This window comes from Castor canadensis, chromosome 12, assembly GCF_047511655.1.
Source record: "Castor canadensis chromosome 12, mCasCan1.hap1v2, whole genome shotgun sequence".
NCBI classification, from domain to species: Eukaryota; Metazoa; Chordata; class Mammalia; order Rodentia; family Castoridae; genus Castor; species Castor canadensis.
In genome coordinates this window covers 27,403,393-27,428,865 of record NC_133397.1, presented here as the reverse complement: position 1 = coordinate 27,428,865, position 25,473 = coordinate 27,403,393, and the positions used below count along the sequence as shown (strand labels likewise).

Genomic DNA, 25,473 nt, shown 5'->3' with positions numbered 1-25,473 from the left:
TGTCCTGTATGGCCAACCTACTAAGGGAAACACTAGAAAAATAAGGAAAACAGCAAAGTAAAAACACAAATTTGTTAATGAAAAGATAAACTTTTTCAAAGTTAGATTAATTTTTGCAGCAAAGAAACACTATCAAGAATGTGATGAACAATCAAGAAAATGATGAATTATCAAGTAAGAGATGAACACAGTGGCACATGCCTGCAATTCCAGCATTTGGGGGGCTGAGGCAGAAGGATCATGAGTTCAAGGCCAGCATGAGCTACCAGAGGGAGCTCCAGGCCAGCCTTGAAAGACCCTGTCTAAAAGAGTCCAATGACATTCATCACAGAATTTGAAAAAATCAACCCTAAAGTTCAGCTGGAAGCACAAAAGACCACAAATAGCCAAGGTAACTCTGAGCAAAAACAGGAAATTGAAGGTATCACAAAACTCAACTACAACCTATAATATACAGCCATAGTAATAAAAAGAACATGGTAGTGGCACAAAAACAGATACAAAAATCAGTAGAACAGAAGACCCAGATATGAGTAAACAAAGCTACACCCACCTGATTGTTGACGAAGGCACCCAAAACATATGATGGAGAAAAGAGTCTTTTCAAAAAATGTTGCTGGGAAAAGTGGTTATCTGCCTGCAGAAAACTGAAACTAGATCCATGCCTATCACCCTGTACTAGTATCAACTCAAAGTGGATTAATGTAAGACCTGAAACTTTGAAACTACTGCATAAAGAGGCAGGGAATACAATGGAATTCAGAGGCATACTCAAGGACTTCCTCAGTACAACTCAAGTGGCTCAAAGAGAAAGGATTGACAAATAAGACTACATGAAATTTTAAAACTGCTGCACAACAAAAAAAATTGTCACCAGATTGAAGAGGCTGCCCACAGAATGGGAAGTAATCTTTCTCAGCTATACATCTGGCAAAAGAATAAAAACCAGAATATATAGGGAAAACAAAAAACTAAACTCTCAAAAACATCAATGACCCAATGAAGAAATGGGCAAAAGAATTCAACACAGCCTTTTCAAAGAAGAAGTCCAAATGGGCAAAAAACAAAAGAAGAAATGCTTAACATCCTTGTCCATAAAGGAAATGCAAATCAAAACCAGGTTAAGATTCCACCACACTCCTATTAGAATAACTATCATCAAGTACACAAACAATAACAAATGTTGGTGAGGATGTGGGAAAAAGGAACCCTCATACACTGTTGGTGGGAGTGTAAATTAGTAAAACCATTATGGAAAATAGTATGGAGGCTTCTCAAAATACTAAAAAACTGCTATATGATCCAGAAATACCACTCCTAGGGAAATACCTGAAGGAATGTAAAAGGAATGTAGTCAGATACCTGCACACCCATGTTTACTGCAGCATTATTCACAACTGCCAAGCTATGGAAACAGCCAAGATGCCCTATGACTCATGAATGGATTAAGAAAATGTGGTATACATATACAAAGAAAATTTCACTCGGTCATAAAGAAGAATGAAATTTTGTTGTTTGCAAGTAAATTGAATGGAACTGGAGAACATCATCTTAGCAAGTCAGGTTCAGAAAGCCAAAGGCCACATGTTTTTCTCATATGTGAAATACAAGCAATACTTTGAAAAACAGGTCACGCTAAGGGAAGGTCACTAACAGGACAGTAAAAGAAGGAAGCTAAAAAGTGAATATGGTTGATGTACTTCCTATACAAAAATAAATATAGAATTTTTAAACCTTTTGAAATCATTATAAGAAGAGAAGTAAAGTAGAAAGAAGAAAAAAAAATGGAACAGTTAAACTAATTCAGGTTGTAAAACATATATATACAGGTAAATGTTACAATGCAACTCCCTGTACCTTAAACAAGTATATCTTCAAAAACTAGGGACAAGAAGGTAAAACAGGAACTGTTCTGCAGGGTGGTATCAGGAAGGAGGATATAAGGAAAGGGTGAAGGAAGGTATTCCATCTTGGTGGATATATTAAGTACTCATGTATGCACATGGAAAAATGAGACTGCTGAAAATATTTTAAGAGAGGAGGAGGGAGGATAAAGGTGAACAACAGAAGGGGTGGATTTAACTAAGATATATTGTGAGAGCTTTTGTAAATGTCACAGGGTACCTCCTGTACAACAATAAAAAAAAAATTAAAAAAAAAAAAGAACAGAAAGCAGTCTGAAAAATCTCAAATATTTGGAAGCTAAACAAAACACTTCTAAATGACCCCATGGATCAAACAAGAAGTCACAATGGAAGCTAGAACATACTCTGAGTAAAATGGGGAGGGGGGAAAAAAAAGGTACCAAATTAGTAGATGTGGCTAAAATAGTGCTTTCAAGGCAAATTACAGCCATAAAATGCCTCTATTGAAGAAGGTCTGAAACTAATAACAGAAGCTTAAACCTTAAGAAATAGGGAATAAAGAGCAAAATAAACACCAAAGCAAGCAGGAAAAAATAAGTATTGTAGTGGAAATTGAAATTACCCTAAAAAAGAAAAGAAAGAAAAAAAGAAAAACAACAAAGGGAAATAATTAACTTTAAAACCACATTGGGAGGATTCCAAGATGGCAGCTACAGGGAGGAAGCAGAAAGCGTGCCTCCTAAAGTAAAATCTTGGAGAGACGCTGGAGATACACCTTGCAGACAAAACCACCGAGAAGAGGCAAAACTTTGACCCCTCCACATCTCCAGCCTGCGCAGAGCATCTCCAATTCACGTTAAACGGAGAAACCAGGAGGGCCCCCCAGGCCACTGCCAGATGCCGGCACCCAGAAGGTTTGGGAAGACACGGACCACAAGGTGAGCTAAGCAGTACGCAGTACACCCACAGACAACCCTGAGACAAATCAGCATAGCCCCCTGGACAGACCGACCCACACCCAGGGAAAAAAAGAGAAACTGAGAAATAAGCAATAAGAACAATAAAGACACATAGCAAAGAGGGTGGGGTGCCCAAAACACCCAAGGGGGAGAGAGGGGAATCCCTCCCGGAACTGTAAATAAACAAGTCGGGCCTGGCTGGAGAAGGCAGGAGCAGAGGCGCATGCCCAGCAACCAAGAGCAGGAAAGCTTGTGAGAATGACAGAGGGAGGAAAACTCCACAGGAGAGAGGGGAAAAACCACTTCCCACATGAGCTGTAAATAAACATGCCGGCCTGAGAACGCGGGTGCAGTGTCACCTCCCCCAGTGTGCTTGGAAAGGGGAAAGCTTGTAGCAGCGGCTAACGCACCAAACTCTGAGTAAACAAAGCTTGCAGGGCCAGGTGAGTGCTAAGCTCACCCCAGAGATCTGCATAAATAAAGCCTCCAGCAACAGCAGGCTGACAGCAGCGGGCAGGCAAGCCATTGCCTCAGATACCATTCACAGACCTTTCTCCAGACTCTTTTTTTTTTTTTATCTTTTTCCTCTCCCTACCTTTCACGAGACAACAACCGAACAACACCTGCATGCTGCAAAACTTACTGAAACTGTATTGCATTTGAACATGGGACACTTTGTTGGTTTTTTGTTTTGTTTTGTATTGTGCTCTTTTGGTTTATTTTACTTTTCACCTTTGATGAGACAACTACATAACAACATCTCAGGCACCATCTCCAGGACTGGAGCCTGAGGGATGACCACCAAAATTGCATTTGAACTTCGAGATCTTTTTTATTTTTTACTTTACTTTTCTTTTTCTTTTTTTTTCTTTTTTGTTTTTTCGTTATTTTCAATCCTTTCTCTGTCTCTCTAATGCCTTTTCAGATTACGGATGAATAGTACACTAACTCTCCCTGTTTATATCTTTGAAACTTTTTTTGTTTGTTTTGTTTTTTCGACTTGTTTGTTTTTCCCTTTTCATTTAACTTCTTTGCTTTCCATCTCCTCTCACCCTTCCATTCTAAATATCACTACTGCTATTATTACAAGCCAGAAAATACTTAATTGCACACAGCACAGGGCCAATAACACCACCAAGGGCAATGACGGGAAGACAGAAAAAAAAGGGAAACCAGCTTCCCCACAGCAAAAAATAAGTACAAGAACCAGAGGGAAATGAAGAAAATAGATACTCAGATCCAGACTCCAACAAAATGAAGATAAACTATGCCAAAGAACCCAATGAAGCCCACAAAAATAATTGAAAAGAAGAAATACTACAGGTACTCAATGAGAATTTTATAGAGATGAAACTGGATATGGCCAACCAAAACGCACAGGAGACACTCAAGAAATTGCAAGACAACAAAAATAGAGAATTTGAAAAAGCAAAAGAAGAAATAAAGGAAACCATAGAAGCACTGTATAAACACCAAAGTGAAACAAACAACACGATTAATAAAGAGATAAATGAACTCAGGACAAAAATAGACAACATTAAAGAGGAAATGACCAAACAGGATATGGAAAACCTCAGAAAAAAGAATGAAACAAAATTACAAAACAAAACGGAAGGCCAATCCAGGAGAATAAAACACACAGAAAACAGAATCTCAGAACTCGAAGATGAATCGGTAATTAAAGGGAAAACTGAATATTAATTAAACAACTCAAGACCTGTGAAAAGAAAATGCAAGAACTCACCGACTCCATCAAAAGACAAAACTTGAGAATCATGGGCATCGAAAAAGGAGAAGAGGTGCAAGCACAGGGAATGTGTAATATATTCAACAAATTAATAACAGAAAATTTCCCAAATCTAGAGAAAGATATTCCCATACAAATGCAAAAGGACTCCAGAACACCAAACAGACCAGATCAAAATAGAGCTACCCCATGACATATCATCATTAGAACAACAAGTTCAGACACTAAGGAGAGAATATTGAAGGCTGTAAGAGAGAAAAAACAAGTAACATATAAAGGCAAACCCATCAACATTACACCAGACTTCTCAACAGAAACATTACAAGCAAGAAGAGCTTGGGGAGGAATCTTCCAGGCACTGAATGAAAACAACTTCAACCCAAGGATACTCTACCAAGCAAAACTATCATTCAAAATAGATGGAGCAATAAAAGTCTTCCATGAGAAGCAGAAACTAAAACAATATGTGACCACAAAGCCACCACTACAAAAGATTCTTCAACGGATTCTGCACACAGAAAGTGAAACCCAACATAACCATGAAAGGAAAGCCAGCACCAAAACACAGGAAAAGAAAAAGCAAGAAAGTAGAGAGTAACCTCAACTTAGGTACATACAATGAAACCTTCAAATAACTAAGACAACTAAATGACAGGAATCACCACATACCTATCAGTACTAACGCTTAATGTTAACGGACTTAATTCACCCATCAAAAGGCACCGCTTCACGAAATGGATTAAAAAGTAAGATCCAACAATTTGTTGCTTACAGGACACCCATCTCACCAACAGAAACAAGCATAGGTTTAGGATAAAAGGCTGGAAGAAGATTTACCAAGCCAATGGCCCCCAAAAACAGGCAGGAGTAGCAATACTTATCTCTGACAAAGTAGACTTCAAACCTACATTGATCAAACAAGATAAAGAAGGATATTCCATACTAATAAAAGGGGAAATAGATCAAAAGGAAATAATAATGAATCAACCTACATGCACCCAATGTCAACGCACCCAATTTCATCAAACATACCCTGAAAGACCTAAAAGCACATATTAACTCCAACACAGTGGTTCTGGGAGATTTTAACACCCCATTATCATCAATAGAGAGGTCATCCAAACAAAAACTCAATAAAAGAAATCCTAGATCTAAAATATACAATAGATCAAATGGGCCAACTTGATGTCTACACAACATTTCATCCAACTTCTACACAATATACATTCTTCTCAGCAGCCCATGGAACATTCTCCAAAATAGATCATATCCTAGGGCACAAAGGAAGTCTCAGCAAATATAAGAAAATAGAAATTATACCATGCATTCTATCTGATCACAATGCAGTAAAACTAGAACTCAACAACACAAGTAAAGACAAAAAACATGCAAACAGCTGGAAACTAAATAACTCATTGCTTAATGAACAACGGGTCATTGACGAAGTGAAAGAGGGAATTAAAAAGTTACTGGAAGTCAATGAAAATGAAAACACAACCTACTGGAACCTATGCGACACAGCAAAGACAGTCCTGAGAGGAAAGTTTATAGCCATGAGTGCATATATTAAAAAGACTGAAAGATCCCAAATCAATGACCTAATGATACATCTCAAACTCCTAGAAAAGCAAGAACAAGCAAATCTCAAAACAAATAGAAGGAGAGAAATCATAAAAATAAGAGCTGAAATCAATGAAATAGAAGCCAAAAAAACCATACAAAGAATTAATGAAACAAAAAGTTGGTTCTTTGAAAAAATAAACAAGATCGACAGACCCCTGGCAAACCTGACTAAAATGAGGAGAGAAAAAACCCAAATTAGTAGAATCAGAAATGCAAAAGGGGAGATAACAACAAACACCATGGAAGTCCAGGAAATCGTCAGAGACTACGTCGAGAACCTATATTCAAATAAGTTCGAAAATCTTAAATAAATGGACAGATTTCTAGATACATACGATCATCCAAAACTGAACCAAGAGGATATTAATCACCTGAATAGATCTATAACACAAAATGAAATTGAAGCAGCAATCAAGAGTCTCCCCAAAAAGAAAAGTCCAGGACCTGATGGATTCTCTTTTGAACTCTATGCGACCTTTAAAGAAGAACTGATACCAACACTCCTTAAACTGTTCCACGAAATAGAAAGGGAAGGAAAACTGCCTAACACATTTTATGAAGCCAGTATTACACTTATCCCAAAACCAGGCAAAGACACCTCCAAAAACGAGAACTGTAGGCCAATCTCCTTAATAAACACTGATGCAAAAATCCTCAACAAAATAATGGCAAACCAAATTCAACAACACATTAAAAAGATTATTCACCATGACCAAGTAGGCTTCATCCCAGGAATGCAGGGGTGGGTCAACATACAAAAATCAAAAAATGTACTAAACCATATTAACAGAAGCAAAGACAAAAACTACTTGATCATCTCAATAGATGCAGAAAAAGCCTTTGATAAGATCCAACACCATTTCATGATAAAAGCTCTAAGAAAACTAAAATTGAAGGAAAATACCTCAACATTTTAAAAGCTATAGATAACAAACCTATAGCCAGCATTATACTTAATGGAGAAAAACTGAAACCACTCCCTCTAAAATCAGGAACTAGACAAGGTTGCCTACTATCTCCACTCCTATTCAACTCTCTCTTCAACTAAATTAGAGATAAGGGCAAAATAGTTTCTGCCAGGTATTGAGGGGGTGGGGGGGAGAGGGAGGGGGTGGAGTGGATGATAAGGGAGGGGGTGGGGGCATTGTATGCACATATGAATAATAAAACAATAAAAATTAAAAAAGAAAGGACATAAAAAAAAAGCTAAACATTGATCTACCATTTGATCCAACAATACCACTCTTGGGGATATACTCAAAAGAATGTGACACAGGTTACTCCAGAGGCACCTGCACACCCATGTTTATTGTGGCACTATTCACAATAGCCAAGTTATGGAAACAGCCAAGATGCCCCACCACTGACGAATGGATTAAGAAAATGTGGTATCTGTACACAATGGAATTTTATGCAGCCATGAAGAAGAATGAAGTATTATCATTCGCTGGTAAATGGATGGAATTGGAGAACATCATTCTGAGTGAGGTTAGCCTGGCCCAAAAGACCAAAAATCATATGTTGTCCCTCATAGGTGGACATTAGATCAAGGGCAAACACAACAAGTGATTGGACTTTGAGCACATGATAAAAGCGAGAGCACACAAGGGAGGGGTGAGGATAGGTAAGACACCTAAAAAACTAGATAGCATTTGTTGCCCTCAACGCAGAGAAACTAAAGCAGATACCTTAAAAGCAACTGAGGCCAATAGGAGAAGGGGCCCAGGAACTAGAGAAAAGGTTAGATCAAGAAGAATTAACCTAGAAGGTAACACACACACACACAGGAAAATAATGTGAGTCAACTCCCTGTATAGCTATCCTTATCTCAACCAGCAAAAACCCTTGTTCCTTCCTATTATTGCTTATACTCTCTCTTCAACAAAATTAGAGATAAGGGCAAAATAGTTTCTGCCGGGTATCGAGGGGTGGGGGGGGGAGGAGGGGGTGGAGTGGGTGGTAAGGGAGGGGGTGGGGGCAGGGGGAGAAATGACCCAAGCATTGTATGCACATATGAATAATTAAAAATAAAATAAAATAAAATAGCTATGGAAAAAAATAGAAAAAAGAAACCACATGCTAGTGTTTTAAAACAAAATCGATGAAAGTGATAAACTTCTAGACAGACTGGTAAGGGAGGAAACACAAGTTATCTATCACAAACAACAGCACCAACATTAGTAAGCTTATACAAGTGTTAAAAACCGTAGGGAATATTACAAAACTTTTTAGGTTAAAATTTGATAATTTAAGTAAAACTTACAAAGAAACAAACTACAAAGCTCACTAAAGAAGAAACAAATAACCAGAAACACTATCTGTAAAAACAGAAACTTAGTCAAAAATCTCACAAGCCAAACAAACAAACCAAAATCTCCAGACACAAGATTTTCACCAACCTTGAATTCTACGAAACACTGAAGGAAGAAATAAAACCAACTGCATACACAAAAGATTAACACAAAAATGAAGCAAGTACTTGCCAACTCCTATCAGTCAAGTATTACTCTAATTCATACTAAAATCAGAAAGACTGTAAGAAGCAACAATGAAAAAGACTACAAGGACCACATCATACTCCTTAAAATCACAGATACAAAAAACTATGAACACAATTTGGCAAATTGATTCCAACAATATATAAGACAATGCATTAAGACCAGGTAGGTTTTATCCTGAGAACTCAAACATGTCTTAACTTTCCAAAATCAATCACTATATTAAACTATAAAGGAAAACCAGAGGTGAATACATACAGGTGCCCCCAATTCACCTGACAGCTGACTTCTCAGCAGAAATCTTAAAAGCCAGAAGAGAATGCCATGAAACTTTTCAATACTGAAGGAAAGACACTGTCAACCAAGGATAGATACTGTACGCTTGGGCCAGGTGCCAATGACTCATATCTGTAATTCTAGCTACTCACCGGGCAGAGATCAGGAAGACTGCAGTTCAAAGCCAGCAGGTCCAAACAGTTCACTAGACCCTAGCTCGAAAAGAAGCTAACACATAAAAGGGCTGTCAGAGAGTCTGGAGCAGTAGAGTGCCTGCCTAGCAAACACAAAACCTTAAATTCAAATCCTCGTACTGCCAAAAAAAAAAAAAAAAAAAAGGAAAGAAAATGGATTCCTGTCTTTGGAGCACACAAATGAAACTGGTTACTATTATCATTATGTTAAGTGAAATAAGTCAGGTACAGTAAAGTAAATACCACATCATCTTGCTCACATGAGAAATCTAAAAGGTTGCTCTCATAGAAGTTGAGAGTAGGATGGTAGTTACCAGACCCCACAGACAGTGGGGAGGAGAAGATTAGGAAAAAGTTGATTGATCGATGCTAAGATAGAGTTAAATAGGATCAAGAAGCTCTGGAAGGAACAGGGGGCATGGCTCAAGTTGATGAATACCTGCCTAGCCAGCACGAGGCCTCGAGTTCAAAGTAAAACAAAAACGAAGTATTTTGTTAAGAAGCAATGGCTTACAACTATAATCCCAGCTCTTCAGGAGGCAAAGACCACAAGAGTGCGGTTCAAGGCCAGCCTGGGAATAACTTAGCAAGACCCAATCTCAACAATGAGCCAGGCATGATAGTACACGTCTATAATTTCAGCTACATGGGAGGCCTTAGGCAGGAGGATCAAAGTCTAAGGCCTGCCCAGAGCAAAACCGCTAAACCCTATCTAAAACATAACTAAAATGAAAAGAACTGAGGCAAGGTATTTCTCAAGAGATACAGTATCTGCTTAGCAATCACAAGGTCCCAAGTTCAAGCCCCAGTAGCATCAAAACAAACTCTGAGTTACTATTACACAGTATGGGGACCACAGATAGAAAATTATGTATTATATGTTTCAAAAAGAAAGGATTTTGAAAGTTTTCACTCCAAAGAAATGATGAGTGTTTGAGAAGGTAAGTATGTTTGGTCTGATTTAAACATTACACAATGTGTATGTGATGTGAACATTGCATTATACCGCAGTAACATTTATGTTGTTGTGTATCAGTTACAATTTTTTCAATAATAAAACTTTAGCTAGGTGCTGGTGGCTCACACCTATAATCTTAGTTAGTCAGGAGGCAGAGATCAGGAGGATTGAGGTTCAAAATCAGCCCAGGCAAATAGTTCAAGAGACCCTATATACAAAAAAAAAAAAAAAACACAAAAAAATGGCTGGTGGAGTAGCTTAAGATGTAGGCACTAAGTTCAAGCCTCAGTACCACCAAAAAATAATAATAATAATAAACTTTAATCAATCATGCATGGTGATACATGCCTGTAATCCCAACACTTGGGAAATTGAATTCAACACTAGCATTGGCTAAGTATTGAGACCCTGTTTCCAAAAAATAAATAATGAAATAAGATTAAATTATAATGCCCTATCACCAAATCACTTCCTAGGAATCACTGCTATCCAAACTCCAAGAATATATTAATCTACTAAAATACTATTCTTTAAATATTTAAATACTTAAGGCTTAATGTGAGCTACCTAAAGTGTATTTCATCAAATAAATGAAATCATTAAATCCTTACTGCATTTCTAGGGAGTACTATTATCTTTACATAGAGATAAACTACCTTTATTTATTAATCACTGAGGTTCTAAACCTACCTCCATTTTGGATGACTTTTTAAATCTCAGACAGAAATAAGGACTGATATCTGTGTCAGAAACTTCATGTACATTTCATTTGATTATAAGGAGCCTAGAAATAGACCTGTGATGGTTAATCTTGATTGGACTAAGACATCCCTAGGGAAATCAGTAAAGCACATACCTGGGTGTGTCCTTGAGGGTTTCTAGAGATGATTAACTAGTTCTGAATGGAGATAACAATCACCAATAGGCTGGGGCCTGGATGCAGTAAGAGAGAGGAAAAGGAAGCCCACCTTACCAGGCACTCTCTCTTCCTGGCCACTATGTGAGCAAGCCATTCCAACAAAATTGACCTAAAACCTCTAAAAATGTGAGCCAAATTAGAAAAATAATGTGCTTATGTCAGGTATGTTGTCACTCTACAAAAAGTCTAACTCAAAGGCATTCTTATCCTAGTTTATAAAGAAATAAACATTTACTTAGTTAAAAATAACTTGCTCAAAGTCACAAATGTGAGCAGATGCAGAGTTAGGATTCACAGAAACAACAAGCTATTTTCTTAAGGATAAAGTGGAGAAGAAACTTCCTGAGAGATTTATTTATTTATTTATAATTAGAATCATTGCCTAGGGCAGTAGAAAAGGTTTAAGGACAGTTAAGACAGTAGAAAGATTTACCACTTCATTACAGTAAGAATTAACTCTATGTGTATCAAAAGTTTTTCATCTAGGTACACGCATAAACAAATGTCATATATGGTAGGGATTTCTGGAAGTATTAAACAGCTTACCTTTGGTGCATGCACATAGCCTGTCTGTGCCCGAGCAGTAAATGACAGAAACAAAAGAGTCCTGTTCATCAGTGCCCTCCTTTTTGGGAGGTTCCACTTTGGCCAAAATTTCAAAGTTTGAAAGATCTAATATTTTTACATATCCTCCCTGAGTGGTTATTACCAGGTGTCCAAGAGTAGAAATGTCAGACTTTTTCTCTCTCTCCATCCCATTCTTTGAGGTTAACTGCATTTCCTCAACAGGTTCTTCACAGTCATCCTCTCGATTATCCAATATATCTGGCGGAAGCAAAATCAGCGAGGTAATTGTGTCCTGGGGATCTTTGATATGTTGGATTTTTATTGGCTCCTCTTCTAAAGTCACTATCCGTGTGGCATAATTCATTTTATAAAGTACTAAATATCCACCGCTAACATTCCTCTGCTCAGGCTGAATTATCAAAGGAATCTGTACATCTGCTGGTGATTCATGTTGGATTACATTAATATTTGCACCATTCACTACAGCAAGATTTGATTCCAGCTCACCTTTCCGTCTAGTACATAGTGCGGAGTTTAATTTATTTAAATTATTCAAGGCCTCTACTTGATTTATTGCACTCAAGGATTCAACAGGGCATGTCCGCAGTCCTACTAACAAATGAATTCCATCAGCACAAGGAGTTATTGAGTCTATACAAAGATTCTCCTCCTCTGCAAACTTTGGCAGCCTCAAGCACTGAACCAAAGTCCCAGGCTTGGGAAATACAGAGTTCCACTTCTCAGAATCTGGAGAGGTAAGGTTGGCTGCAGCATCTGCAAACTGCTGAATGTAAGTCACGGGAGGATCCTGCAACAGCAACTGCTCCTGACTATCCAGTTCCATCTCAATAATCTGGGGAACGGTAAAACCATCATCATGAAGACTTTTACTCATGATATTGTTCATCTGTGAAAAGATCTTTCCTGCTTTGTCATCAGATTCTTTGATGCTATACAGAAGTAAAATGGGTAACGTCCTCCTTACCAGAGGAGAATTGAGTTCTGAATTAGTGCAGGATTCATTGTCAGTTGACCCTTGTTCTGATATACTTTCACCCTGAGTTCTGCTTAAACCATCCAGTGACCTGTGAGAATTACTACTAATGGGTGAGGTTGCAGGAGACTTATATGTTAATAAACCTCCAGCTAATAAACATGGAAAGGGAATGTTGTGCTGTTCTTGGTGCTTTTCCTTTGTCTTTTCACTTTTAGAGTTTGTTAAGCAAGGATTTGCCCCAAGTTCTTCAAGATCCTTAACAGTATCTTCAAGCACATTGGCCACAATCTCCCACTGAAGTTTCTCTGGCTGTTGGAGAATGCTGAGTGCTGTTATATCAAGGCTTATTTCCATGGTTTCCTTCTGCGATGTATGCCCTTTGGAAAGGAATAACGTTCATTAGATAACAGCCTATTAAAGTAAATCAAAATCTGTGTTTTAATGTTTTTATTTTTTTTTAACTCATCCAATCAATACGTTATAGTAAGTACAAGAATTTACACTATCTTAAAAGAAAATTAATCAAGTCTGAGATAAGCCTACCCGGAATAATCACATAGGTACTCATAGGACTCAAAATTATTTTCAATTCACAATACATTCTCCTGGAAACTAGGGAGCAAAAACATTTTTTGTCGGGGAGAATGGTTCTAGGGTTTAAAAGGTCTTGCACTTGCTCGGCAGGAACTCTACCACTTGAGTTACTCCACCAGGACTTTTTCAGTTGATTATTTTTTAGATAGGGTCTCACATTATGCCCAGGAAAACTACTTTTGTAAAACAGGAAATCAGCCCAGGCACAGCGTTGGGTGGCTTACACCTGTAATACAGCACGTGGGAGGGTAAGTCAAAAGATTACAGTTCCTGGCTAGTCCGGGCTACATATCAAGATTCTGTCTTGATAAAGAAAAGAAAAAGAGTGTATCTATGGCTACTCTGCAATCCTGAAGTCACAAATATAATAATGTTATATATACCTATTTAAATTTAGTTTAAATGAATGAGCTACTTAACAAATCCTCAAATGAGGCAATTAAAAACTTTGAACAGGAAGGTGTTTTCTTTTATGATAGCTGCAAAGAAAACATTCTCAGCCTAAAAGACATATCGTATAGTAATCAACAAAAAATCAACTGGGAAGGGAAATAAGGAGGATTATAGATCTAAAGGGAGTATAAAAAATAAAGCAGGCATAGATGAAAAACATAAAAGTAGAAAAGAAATGAGAAAATAAACCAAATACAAGTATTATTAATTGCAAAAATTCCCTCCCTTCCACTCTACACACTCCACCTTTCCCTGTGGTGCTGGGAATCAAGTCCATGCTACACAGGGATACCACACTGAGTTACACCCCAGCACACATCCTCAGACAAGAAAACAATGTTACAGTATGCAAAGGGAAGGTTCATTTAGACTCGACAAATTTTAACAACAGAAAAGGAAGCTCACAGACTTGAAGTGACCCAACAAGTATAAAGGGTTATTTTGTAGGTAAATTCAAACTCTAACAGGTCTCCAGGTGACCAGGGACCACCTTATTGTTCTTTATCAAATTAAGAAAATGCAATATAGGAACCCTCTTTTGATTTTCAAAGTGAGGAAAGAGCATTACCTTCATCAGTCTAAAGTTTTTAATGCAATCAATTCTTTATTTTTGTAGAGCTAATTACGTATTTGTACATTATTCAAGGCATTTTCTTCATATTTTGGGTTCTTTTTGTTCATTGCTAACAGCATCAAAACTGAGGATTAACCCAAAATCAAGCCAGTCTTCTGTTCAGTAGCTTTAAAAATCTTTCATGAAAAAATCAGAGTTTAGAGAACTTTTTCTACTCTACAATATCTGCAACATTTCACAACAGTACTGCCTACAACCATGTCTCTTCTAAAGAAATGCATCACATTGTATGTGTCCTGACCTGTTCATGACATTTAACACTACAGTCACAATTTAATAATGGTCATTTTTTTTTAAACACTAGCATCTTCTCAGATATTCCACTCACTGTTTCATTATTTATTTATTTTTTTTATTTTATTGTTGTGTTCAGTAGGGGTACATTGTGGCACTTACAAAGGTTCCTATAAAATACATCATACTTGAATTCACCCCCTATACCATTTTCCTCTATTCCCCCACCATTTGAGAAATAGTTTCAACGGGTATCTTTTTTCTTTTTACATTTATTAATTTATTTAATCTCAAAAACTGTGTTTTCTTTTTTTTTTTTTTTCTTTTGGCAGTACTGAGGTTTGACCTCAGAGCCTCACAATTGTTAGGCAGGCACTCTTACCACTTAAGCCACTCCACTAGGCTTTTGTCATCTTGGGTTTTTTTCGAGATAGGGTCTCACCAATTATTTGCTCAGGCTGGCCTCAAACCGCTATCCTCCTGATCTCTGCCTCCCGAGTAGCTAGATTAGAGACTTGAGTCACTAGCACCCCACTTCAAATTTAATCTTTATTTTGGGAACAAGAAGCTTTTATTTAACAGACTACATTTTACAAACAAACACAATTTTAAAGCCCTGAGGTATGTCCCAGAGATTTAACACAGCTATCATGTTAATTCTTTGGGTTAAATGGCTATTTAAATTTTATTGTAGAACACTACATATTTACCATTCATTCAAGATCTCTGACATACAATATTTTAGTTTTCTGTGTTTAACACTGAAAATTTTGAGTTTGCGTTAAGAAACTTATAATTAAGTCCTATTTAGCTTTACCAAGGACTGTATAAATACAATGATTTAAAAAATATATATATATTATCATAAGCACTGGTGACTGATGCCTGTAATCCTAGCTACTTTGGAAGCTCAAATCAGGAGGATCGTGGTCTGAGGACAGTCCATGCAAACAATGGTGAGAATCCATCTCCAAACTAATCAGAACAAAATGGACTGGTGGTGTGATGCAACAGGTACAGTGCCTGCTTTGCAAGTGCAAACCCCTGAATTGATATACATATATATGTATGTTTGTGTGTGTGTGTGCATACGAGTATGTGTATGTATGTATATATGTGTGTGTAGTATATATATATTTAAAAAATAAAACGTAAGGTTTTTTACATACCTGTCACAGAATCTGATCTGGAATGCTCTTCACTGTCTGAATCCTCCAGTAAATCATCACTTAAATTAAAAGACAAAGTGAAAACAATTTGAACTTCAAAAAAAGTATACATCAGAGATTGAGGATGAAGCTCAGCAATAAAGCACTTGCCTAGCATACACAAGGCCTTGGGTCTAATTCACAGCACCAAAAAAAAAAGGTATACATTACATGAGAAAGCAAAGAGGGAAAAACCATAGTGGTGGGGCGTTGTTTGCTGATGCTAGTGCTAGAACCCAGATGTCCAACATGTGCTAGTCAAATATTCACACACTGAGCTCCAGCCCTAAAAAACAGTATTACAAACAACTGGTATGTATCTCAAACACAAGCAACATACAAAACTACTGAAACTACTTAAACAAGATAAACAGTACATTGATATCAAAACTGATAAAAAAAATTGTCACCATAAGTCATTTTAAAAAGGATCTCCATGAAATAGGGTGTGGAAACCCATAAGAATCCATAACAGTATTTGTAGGGATTTGAAGGCTGTGAGTGGCACTAATTTAAGCAAACAAAAAGATAAAAGAGAGCAGCAACTAATAAAATCAAACATACAAGTTTGCAGCAGTAAAATCTTAAGAACTATCAGTGAATTCAAGTTACTCTAAAACCAAATAAAACTGCATAAGTTCATGAGTATGTACCAATATTCACATTGATATGCATGTCATTTTTATTTTGTGGATTTGTTTTTCACGGGCTATAAGAACTCCTTGACATGTAGGAAAACTATGACAACTCAGAAGACAGGGTTAATACAATAGTCTCTAGTCTTCACTCAAGTGGTCAAGAAACTTTCAGACTCCCTCTTCAAATTCATCTTTACCACATTCTCTCCACTGTTAGCAAATATGAAAAAAATATTGTACTGACTATACTCTACTAATCTATAGCAGTTTCTAAACTTCTGATAATCTTATTATAAAAATGAAAAGCTAGATTCTTTTCAAAGAGGAAAGGAATCTCTCCTTTGTGTAATATATGGCACTGAAATTTGGACTGCATGGGCATCTGTAATGTTATTTCACAGATAGGCTGATAATTTCCATTAAAAATGCATGGTGGGCATGCACCTGTAGTCCCAGACACTTTGGAAGCTTAAAGCAGAACTGCATATGCCCAGTAATTTGAGAAAAACAACAAAGTGACTACCTCTAAAATTAACAAAAATAATAACAGTAATAAATACCAATAAATTATTAAATAAGAATAAATACTTAAGGATAGTACATTCCAAGGCAATGTTTGAAATTTGGGAGGGGCTCACCTAGATAATTTTGACCAAGTTCTATTTTTTCAAGTGATAGTAACTGTCCATAAACTAATTTAGTGCTAGATATAAAATAATGAAAAAAATATGGGCTAGAGATGTGGCTCAAGTGGTAGAGTGGCTGACCAGCAAGTACAACGCCTTGAGTTCAAACCCTAATGCCACCAAAAAAATTTTAAAAATTAAATGATAAAATGAATGAGAAAAAAAGTTTAAGTTCAGCTACTAATTAGCTTCAACTACTAAAATACAAATTGGCTGATTTTGAGAAATAAGTTACCTAGAAAAGTAAATCCTCAGAAAAATAATGCTTGGAAATTACTTGCAATGAAGAAATCCAAAAAAGAAAACAAGAGATTTCAAGTACAGAAGAAAAATAATCATGCATTATTATTCGTGTACTGAGATTTATATAAAATAAACTACTTGCATATTTTAAAAGACAGAATTGGCATGTTTTGATGTTACAAAAAGGTTTGCCATATAAACACCTTAAATTAGCAAAGGAAGTTCTGGTGGTCCTCAAAAATAATCTTTAACTAAAATATTCTATGACAAAAAAAATCTTACTACATTACAAAAGCAAACATGTAAAATCACTGAACTGTGTAATTAGAAGCTGAGTTTTCTGATATAAAAACCCTTTAATATTTTTTAAACATCACATGCTATTTAAAAAAACAAGAATACATAGGAATGTTTAATATAACTGAATACTGGATTTCCTTCAATTTCTGTCTCCACATTTTCCAGCTTTTGTACAGCATATACCATTTATATAATAGTACTAATGCCTTTTAAATTGTATAAAACCTTTTACAAAGCAATAAACATGCAAAAAAAAATAAGGTATGGTGGGTAAGTTCAAAAGTTTATGTGCTTTTGAAATCTAAACAAACTAATATCATTAGGGATATTTTGGTTTATAAAAATACCATAAACATCCTCAAAAGTTAAATTCAGGGCTAGAGGAGTGGTTCAAGCATTAGAGCGCCTGCTAAGCAAGCATGAGGTCCTGAGTACAAACCCCAGTACCGCCAAAAAAAAAAAGTTAAATTCAAAACATGTTTGCCATTTTGACAAAATATACAAATAACTAATGAAACACCTAGAAAAAATTTTTATTTATTAATACACTGTTTGGGTCATTTCTCCCTCCCCAACCTCTCCCACCTCCCCCCCAAAAAAAATGTTAATTCATTTAGATTGAATATGTACTAAATCTTCTTCCTTGAGTAAATTCAGAGAAAAGAGAAATGTCTCGTAAGGAGAAATGGTTACTTTTAAAGTTAAAAATAACTTTAAACCTCCTGGGTAAGTTTTAATTTTCCAATTAATATATTGTTCTCCAAGCTAATGAAACCCATGGGATAAATTTTAAAATCCAAGCACATGGTATCTTGTGTGACATGAAGTCAGAGGTAGGCTGGCTCATTCTATTCACTACAATCTCTGATCACATTTATAAATCTGCCAGTAATTTCCACTTACCAAAATCAACTGGACATAAGCAACCTTCCCAAATTTTATGTTGTGAATTTCCATTGATTCCATTAATGAAATAATTTCTATCAATAAAATTTCACATTGCTTCTTAATGAAAGATTATGACATCAAAGGTATTTGAAAACAAAATGAAAATTCTCTGACTGCACTGTTAACACCAATCATACTTCACTAAAATCAGTGCTCCCAGCAGGTGAAAGGTAGCTATCCTCGGCATCTCGGGACATTTGATTAACAGTTAAGTATACTCTATCTCACATTCATACCTACAGAATCTGAAGAGCGATAGCTACTACTGCTTATCATAAACTGAGTGACTTATGGAACCCTTTACTCTGTCTACTTTGGAATAAAACAAACACTGCCTTTTGGCCTATTTCAGTCACGACCACAGAGATTCTTAGAAGACAGGTGAGTTTCCTTGACTTTCCTGTCCCACATAGATCAAATACAGACAAAACTCAGGAACTTGTCAGAAAGATGAGTGGAGGGGAATCCACAACAATAATTTTACCAAGATGTTTCTATTACTTGGTGCTTAATGGAATAGTGTTCTAAATAATTTGGTGTACTTGTCTCACCTAGGATCATTTCACAATTCAGTAGTGAAATTCACTTCCATAATGTGAGGTACTAATAAAAAGGGTGAAACTAAAATCATTTGGTTCCAATGCTCTATGGAAAAATTTAGTATTAGGTAAAATTTTAAAATCTAATCAACAGATTTCAGTTTTTAGACTTTGTTTTTCTTCATTTTCCTTCTCTTTTGGTGTTGGGGATGGAACCCAGGTCCTTGTATCTGGTAAACATATACCCTGACCCTGAGGTACAAACTGTAACCCCTAAACCTTTTTTTTTTTTTAATTTTTATTTTATTCATATGTGCATACAATGTTTGGGTCATTTCTCCGCCCTTCCACCACCCCCTCCCTTTCCCCCGCTACCCCCTCGCTACCTGGCAGAAACCATTTTGCCCTTATCTCTAATTTTGTTGAAGAGAGAGTATAAGCAACAATAGGAAGAACCAAGGGTTTCTGCTAGTTGAGATAAGGATAGCTATACAGGGAGCTGACTCGCATGGTGTTTTGTGGGGTTTTTTTGGTAGTATTGGGGCTTGAACTCAGGGCCTACACCTTTAAGTCATCTGCCAGCCCTTTTTTAATGTTGGGTTTTTTTTTTTTTTTTTTTTTTTGGAGATAGGGTCTCAGAACTATTGGCCCAGCTGACTTTCAAACTGCAATCCTCCTGATCTCTGCCTCCTGAGTAGCTAGGATTAGAGGCGTAAGCCACTGGCGCCTGGCAAGACTTTATTTTTCAATGGGGCAAAACACGTGAAATTGACATAGATTGAGACTGAAAGTAAAGCAAATTTTACAGATTATGATATTTCTGAATGAAAATTACAAAGTTTTCAGATTCCCAAAATCAAATATTTATTTTCTAATCTCTTAACTTGGCAAATTTCTGTCATTTTAATTAGAACAATAAGACTATAAAATTTAGAAGAAAAACATGCAACCATCTATAAATTCTAATCCAATGAAGTCACATACCTATCTCCTTCCAATTTTGGTATATCTGAGCAACTAGAGGAGTCCTCCAGCCATGCCAAGGTTGGTCTCCTTGAATCAACTCCTGAGCTTGGTTCTCCTGATAGAATAAGCTGTTGTACAATTGCTGGATCATAGGCATTAATTTCAAACTTTAAGTGCACCTAAACAAATGAAAATCCTAAGTTTACAACTGATGTTTTTTTTTTCAATTACAAATGCATTCCTTCAAAATTACAACATACCTTCATGAGTTTGGAAACATCCCATATGCAGATCTTTCCTCGTTTAGTTGCAGCAGCTAGAAAATGAGGGCAGCTCCCAGACCCAAAGCAGGATATTCTGTCAGTTCCATCGGTACAAGGAAACTGTGCAGGACTCGTTGCAAGTGTGACTGACAATGGCACATTCTGTGTGTGCTCACCTTTCACAAATGGGCAGTTTGGGGAATGTCTCTCATGTTCAGACCTTTATGCAAATAAAGAAAAGTTGACTGAACGACAAAGAAATAAAATTTGTACATTAAAACAGAACTCTTAGGACTGTCTTACTTAACTAATTGAGCTTCAAATATTATAAATATTAAAAGTCTAAATTTGGGTTGGGGGTGTAGCTCAAGTAGTAGAGTACCTACCTAGCAAGCAAGAAGCCCTGAGTTCAAACCCAAGTACCACAAAGAGTTATTAAAAAAGAAAAAAAAAAAAGGGGGCGGGGGGCTCAATCTTATCAAAACATTGTTTCATCAACTTTACTCTAGTATTTACATATTCAATATTCACAATATTTAATAATAACAGTTATTACTCTAATTGACTATAAGTAAAGTCTGTTTCAGATGATACTGAGAAATCAGTGTAATCTCAACATAATGAAAAGCCTACTTTAACTACTGATGTTTTTTCACAAAGGTTTTCTACAACTCTGAGCAATTACTTGGCTTCAGTTTGAAACTCTCTGTGCCAGTGACCACAACTACAAATGACATCTAAGAGAAACTTAATAAATCCAACTCATACCACCATGGTTAATAAGTATCTGAAAGCAAAGAGATTTCTTAAGAATACAGAAAACAATGACATTTTAAGAATGAAGAAATATAGCTTGCATATCCATTATCACAAAATCAGGACCCAATCAGGCAAGTAACATATAAATAAAAAGAAGGTAAAGTTTATAAATTACACACTACATTCCATCTTCCCTGTCTATGGGTTTGTATCTGTGGACTCAATTAATAGCTAACAGAAAATGTTCCGGAAAAAAACCTGCATCTGTACTGACGGCAAATACTTTTTTGCCATCATTCCCTAAAAGACACAGTATAATGACTGTTTACATAGAATTAACATTGTATTCAATATTATAAGCAATCTAGAGATGACATAAATGTGTAAGAGGATGTGCACAGATTATGTGCAATCATTATATATCACTGATATAAAGACTTAAGCATCCTCAGATTTGAATATGACAGTCCTGGAATCAATCCCTCAAAAATAGAGTTAAGACTGTAGTTCTTTTAAATAAATGATTATTGAGCAAAAACTAAGAGTTAAAATAAGGCTAGTAGAAAACTTTAACATATTTCAGAAAAATGAAATATTGAGATATCGGTTTAAAATTTTTCTCAATCCAGGAATGGTGGCTCAAACCTATTATCCTAGCTATTTAAGAAATGGAGATTAGGAAGACTGCAGTTCAAGGGCAGCCCATCTTATCCAATGGCTTGGGCACAAAACACCTGTCATCTTATCTACAAGGGGAAGCATAAAGAGCAGGATGGACTGTGCAGATGGGCCTAGATAAAAATGTAAGACCCTATCTCAAAAATTTAACAAAAAATGAGCTGCCCAAGTGGCTCAAATGGTAGAGTGCCTGTCTAGCAAGTATGAGGCCCTGAGTTCAAACCCCAGTACCATAAATTTCTCAGGTACATTTCTCATACATTTCTCAGGTTTTGATAGCAGGATCAACTCTAATACTTAAAAGATTATCTACCTTAAGGGTTGGGGATACCTCACTGGTAGAACACTTGCCTAACATGCACAAAGCACTGGGTTCAATCCCCAGCCCCACGGATAAACAAAAAAGCCAAAACACCTCTCTTACGTATAGCTAATACTTTCCTAGGTGTGCTTGTACACACCTGTGATCATGCTCAGAAGGCTGAGGATCATGAGTTTGAGGCCAGTCTGGGCTTATATTAAGTTCAAGAACAGTCTTGGCTCATAGCAAGACCCTGTCTCAAAAAAAAAAAAAAAACAAAACAAATACACACACACACACACACACAAAACCCAACTTTGTGACTCCTTTATATTTCCAATGTCCTTTTTTTTTTTTTTCAACCTTTCCCTAGCTGTAAAAATCTCAAAGCATTAATTTGAAATGTCAGGATTCTGCTACCAACAACAAAAAAAAAAAAAAAAAAGGAAAGGAAAAACACATTTTTTATTTGCCCATGACAAACAGAAACTGTTGTCAGAAAGCATGCTACTCCTCAGGTTGTGCATTTGTTTTCATGTTGCTCCTATATCTACATAGAGTTGCACCTCGGGAAATGTGTAGCACGCCGATGTCTTCCAGAATTAGAAATTCTTTTCCACTGCATCCCCAAGCACACATGTGAACCAGATTCCCTTCAAGCTAAATCCTAGTATAGTTTCCCCTTCCATCTTTTTCTTTTAACTTTTGCTAGGAATTTAAGTGATATATTTCTAAACTATTTTGTAAGCTTGTACACACGTATATACACAAAGAAAATTATTTTACTATTTTAAACAATCAGTATCATTGAACTGAGCATTCTACAACAGGTTTATTTTTCTTTGTTGATGATATTGGGGTTTGAACTAAGCACCTCATGCGATGCAGGTGCTCTACCACTTGAGCCACTCTGCCAGCCCTGTTTTGTGTTGGGTTTTTTGAGACAGTCTTGAGAACTATTTGCCAGGGCTGGCTTCAAACCACAATACTATCTCAGTCTCCTAAGCAGCTAGGACTACCTGTACCTGGCTAGGTTTCTTGACAGAACATTATCTGAACATTCTTGTGATGGTGATTAATAAAGATCATATAGTATTCATTCTTTTGGATCACATGTATCTTATGAATATACCACATTTTATTTGTCTATTGCACTCCTGATGAGCACTTAAGATGTTTCGCATTTTTCACTGCCGTGGCTATCTTTTTTATGCCTAAATTAATTCCCTAGGATGAGATAAGTAAAAGTGGAATTGCTAGTTAATAAGGTATGCTATTCTTATTTTTGAAGAATTCAATCTATCTCCAAAGTAACTCTACCAACTCCCACCATCAAAATATGACGGCTCCTCATATTTTGTAAATCCTAGTTACTTGGAAGGCTAAGATGGAGAGAATCACAGTTCCACGGCAGCCTGGGCAAAAAGCTTTGTAAGATTCCCTCTCAACCAAAAAAAGCTGGACATGCCAGCACATGCCTCTTATCTCAGCAGCTACAGAAAGCCTAAAATAGGAGCACTGCAGTACAGATCAACTCAGGCAAAAGGTAAGACCTTATCTTCAAAATAAAATAACAAAAAAGAACTGGAGGCATGGCTCAAGCAGTAGCCTCACAAGCCTGAAGATGTTAATTCAAACCCTATACCACCAAAAAAAGAAAAACAAAGATGGGTCCCCATTTTTCCCTTCAAAGCATCCCTTTTCTACATTATAGATTTAGAAGGCACCCGGGTTCAGCAACCCAGCTTTCATCAACTCCCTTTAATTCTATACATTTAGAGCAATAGCCCAAGCATTCAGAGATGTCTGAAGTTCCTGGAGTAAAGAGGTAGAATTCCTGAACTCTGGACCCTTATCAAGAAAAGAGGGATTTTAAGCAGCCTAACCTAACAATTTGAATCCATTTACTCACCAAAAAAAAATTTACAAGACCACATTCTAGCAGGGCACTGGTGGCTCACATCTATAATCCTAGCTATTCAGGAGGCAGAGATCAGGAGAGTCATGGTTTGAAGCCATCCCAGGGCAAACAGTTCACAAGACTATCTCAAAAAAACCCAACACAAGAAAGGGCTTGTGGAGTGGCTCAAGGTGCAAACCCTAAGTTCAAATCCCAGCACCAGCAAAAAAAAAAAAAAAAAATTCTGTAATATCATAGTACAATTTTTCATGTGAGGGTTAAATAAACTTTAAAAGATGGACCTGGCAAAATAAAAAAATTAAAATGGTATGCACAAAACAGATGGATGGAAAGATAGATATCTTGCTTGCTTTTGTTTAAAAACAATAAATTCCAAACAAGAACAACCTAAATTGGATACCACTCATATTTAACTCTCATCAGTAAATAAAATGCATCTGAATATTTCATATACTGTTTTCCAGTGCAATGTTGGATCTGTATGCATACTGCAATAGACTTTTTTTAAGAGAGGAAGGTTCTTGGGGACAGAGCCAAGAGTCTCACAGTTATTAGGCAAGTGCTCTACCACTTGAGCTACATCTGTAGCCTTGCAATAGGCATTAGTACTAGGTTTACTTCATGCCATCAGCTAATGAATACTCAAGATTTCCAACTAATTATAGTGATAAGTGATAAATCTTAAAAACAAACCCTGGTTTTGTCACTTTTTAGTCATAAGTCCTTCAGCAGATTTTATTTTCTTCAATGTAAAATGGGATAGTAATTTCCATCTTACAGAATGACTTTACAAATTAAATTAGAAAATAGTCTTAGCTCCCTCCTACAAAATGGAAATGGGTACCTAGTTTAGAGAGTTAATGTGAGAATGAAATGAACTAAAACCTATATAGTGCTTATAAAAGTACATTATATATAGTATTACATAAATATTTGCTACAATTGTAAGTTTTTCTATTATAAGACCTCAGAGTAGTCATCTGTAAAAATTAAGTCTCAACATATAATAGCTACCATTTAACCAGGTTCTAAAATTTCATGCACTAGAATTCAAAGACACCCCCCTCCCAAAAAAAATTACTTCAAAAAGTGAAACGTGTACTCTTAAGTACCTCCTCCATGAATTCCCTGTTGACAGCCTTCCCTCCATGGCCCAGGATTAATGCTAAAGTTAATCATGCGAGAGTTCATTTTGCCAAACCCTGCCAGCTTTTGGTCAGATCCCACTTCTACTCTTTGGCACTTCTTCCATGTACAGATTTTGGAAAGTCATGGATCTCAGAGACACTATATGCCCACAGGTATGACACAGTATAGACAAGTCTGCCTCATTCTATTAAGGACAATAGAAAAAATACATACAACAAAAAATCAAGAAGAGTTGGGCCTGGTGGCACAAGCCTGCCATCCCAGCACTTGAGACACTGAGACAGGAGGATCAAATTTAAGGTAAGCCGGCACTATATAACAAGACCCTGTCTCAAAAACAAAAAAGATTATTTTAT

General features: G+C 36.5%; 1 protein-coding gene across 11 annotated transcripts in view; it reads right to left on the bottom strand.

Moving 5' to 3' along the window:
* The window catches only part of Birc6 (baculoviral IAP repeat containing 6), a 218,981-nt gene that overhangs the window by 150,999 nt on the left and 42,509 nt on the right, over positions 1-25,473 (bottom strand). For all 11 annotated transcript variants that reach the window (XR_012439655.1, XM_020180650.2, XM_020180666.2 and 8 more), the window contains exons 7-10: positions 20,307-20,529; positions 20,065-20,225; positions 15,688-15,746; positions 11,586-12,980 (exon numbers count right to left, since the gene is read on the bottom strand). Coding sequence is in view for 10 of the 11 variants with exons in the window: in XM_020180650.2 (XP_020036239.2) it covers positions 11,586-12,980; positions 15,688-15,746; positions 20,065-20,225; positions 20,307-20,529 (1,838 nt within the window). In the remaining variant the exon portion in view is untranslated. The remainder of the gene's footprint in view (positions 1-11,585; positions 12,981-15,687; positions 15,747-20,064; positions 20,226-20,306; positions 20,530-25,473) is intronic.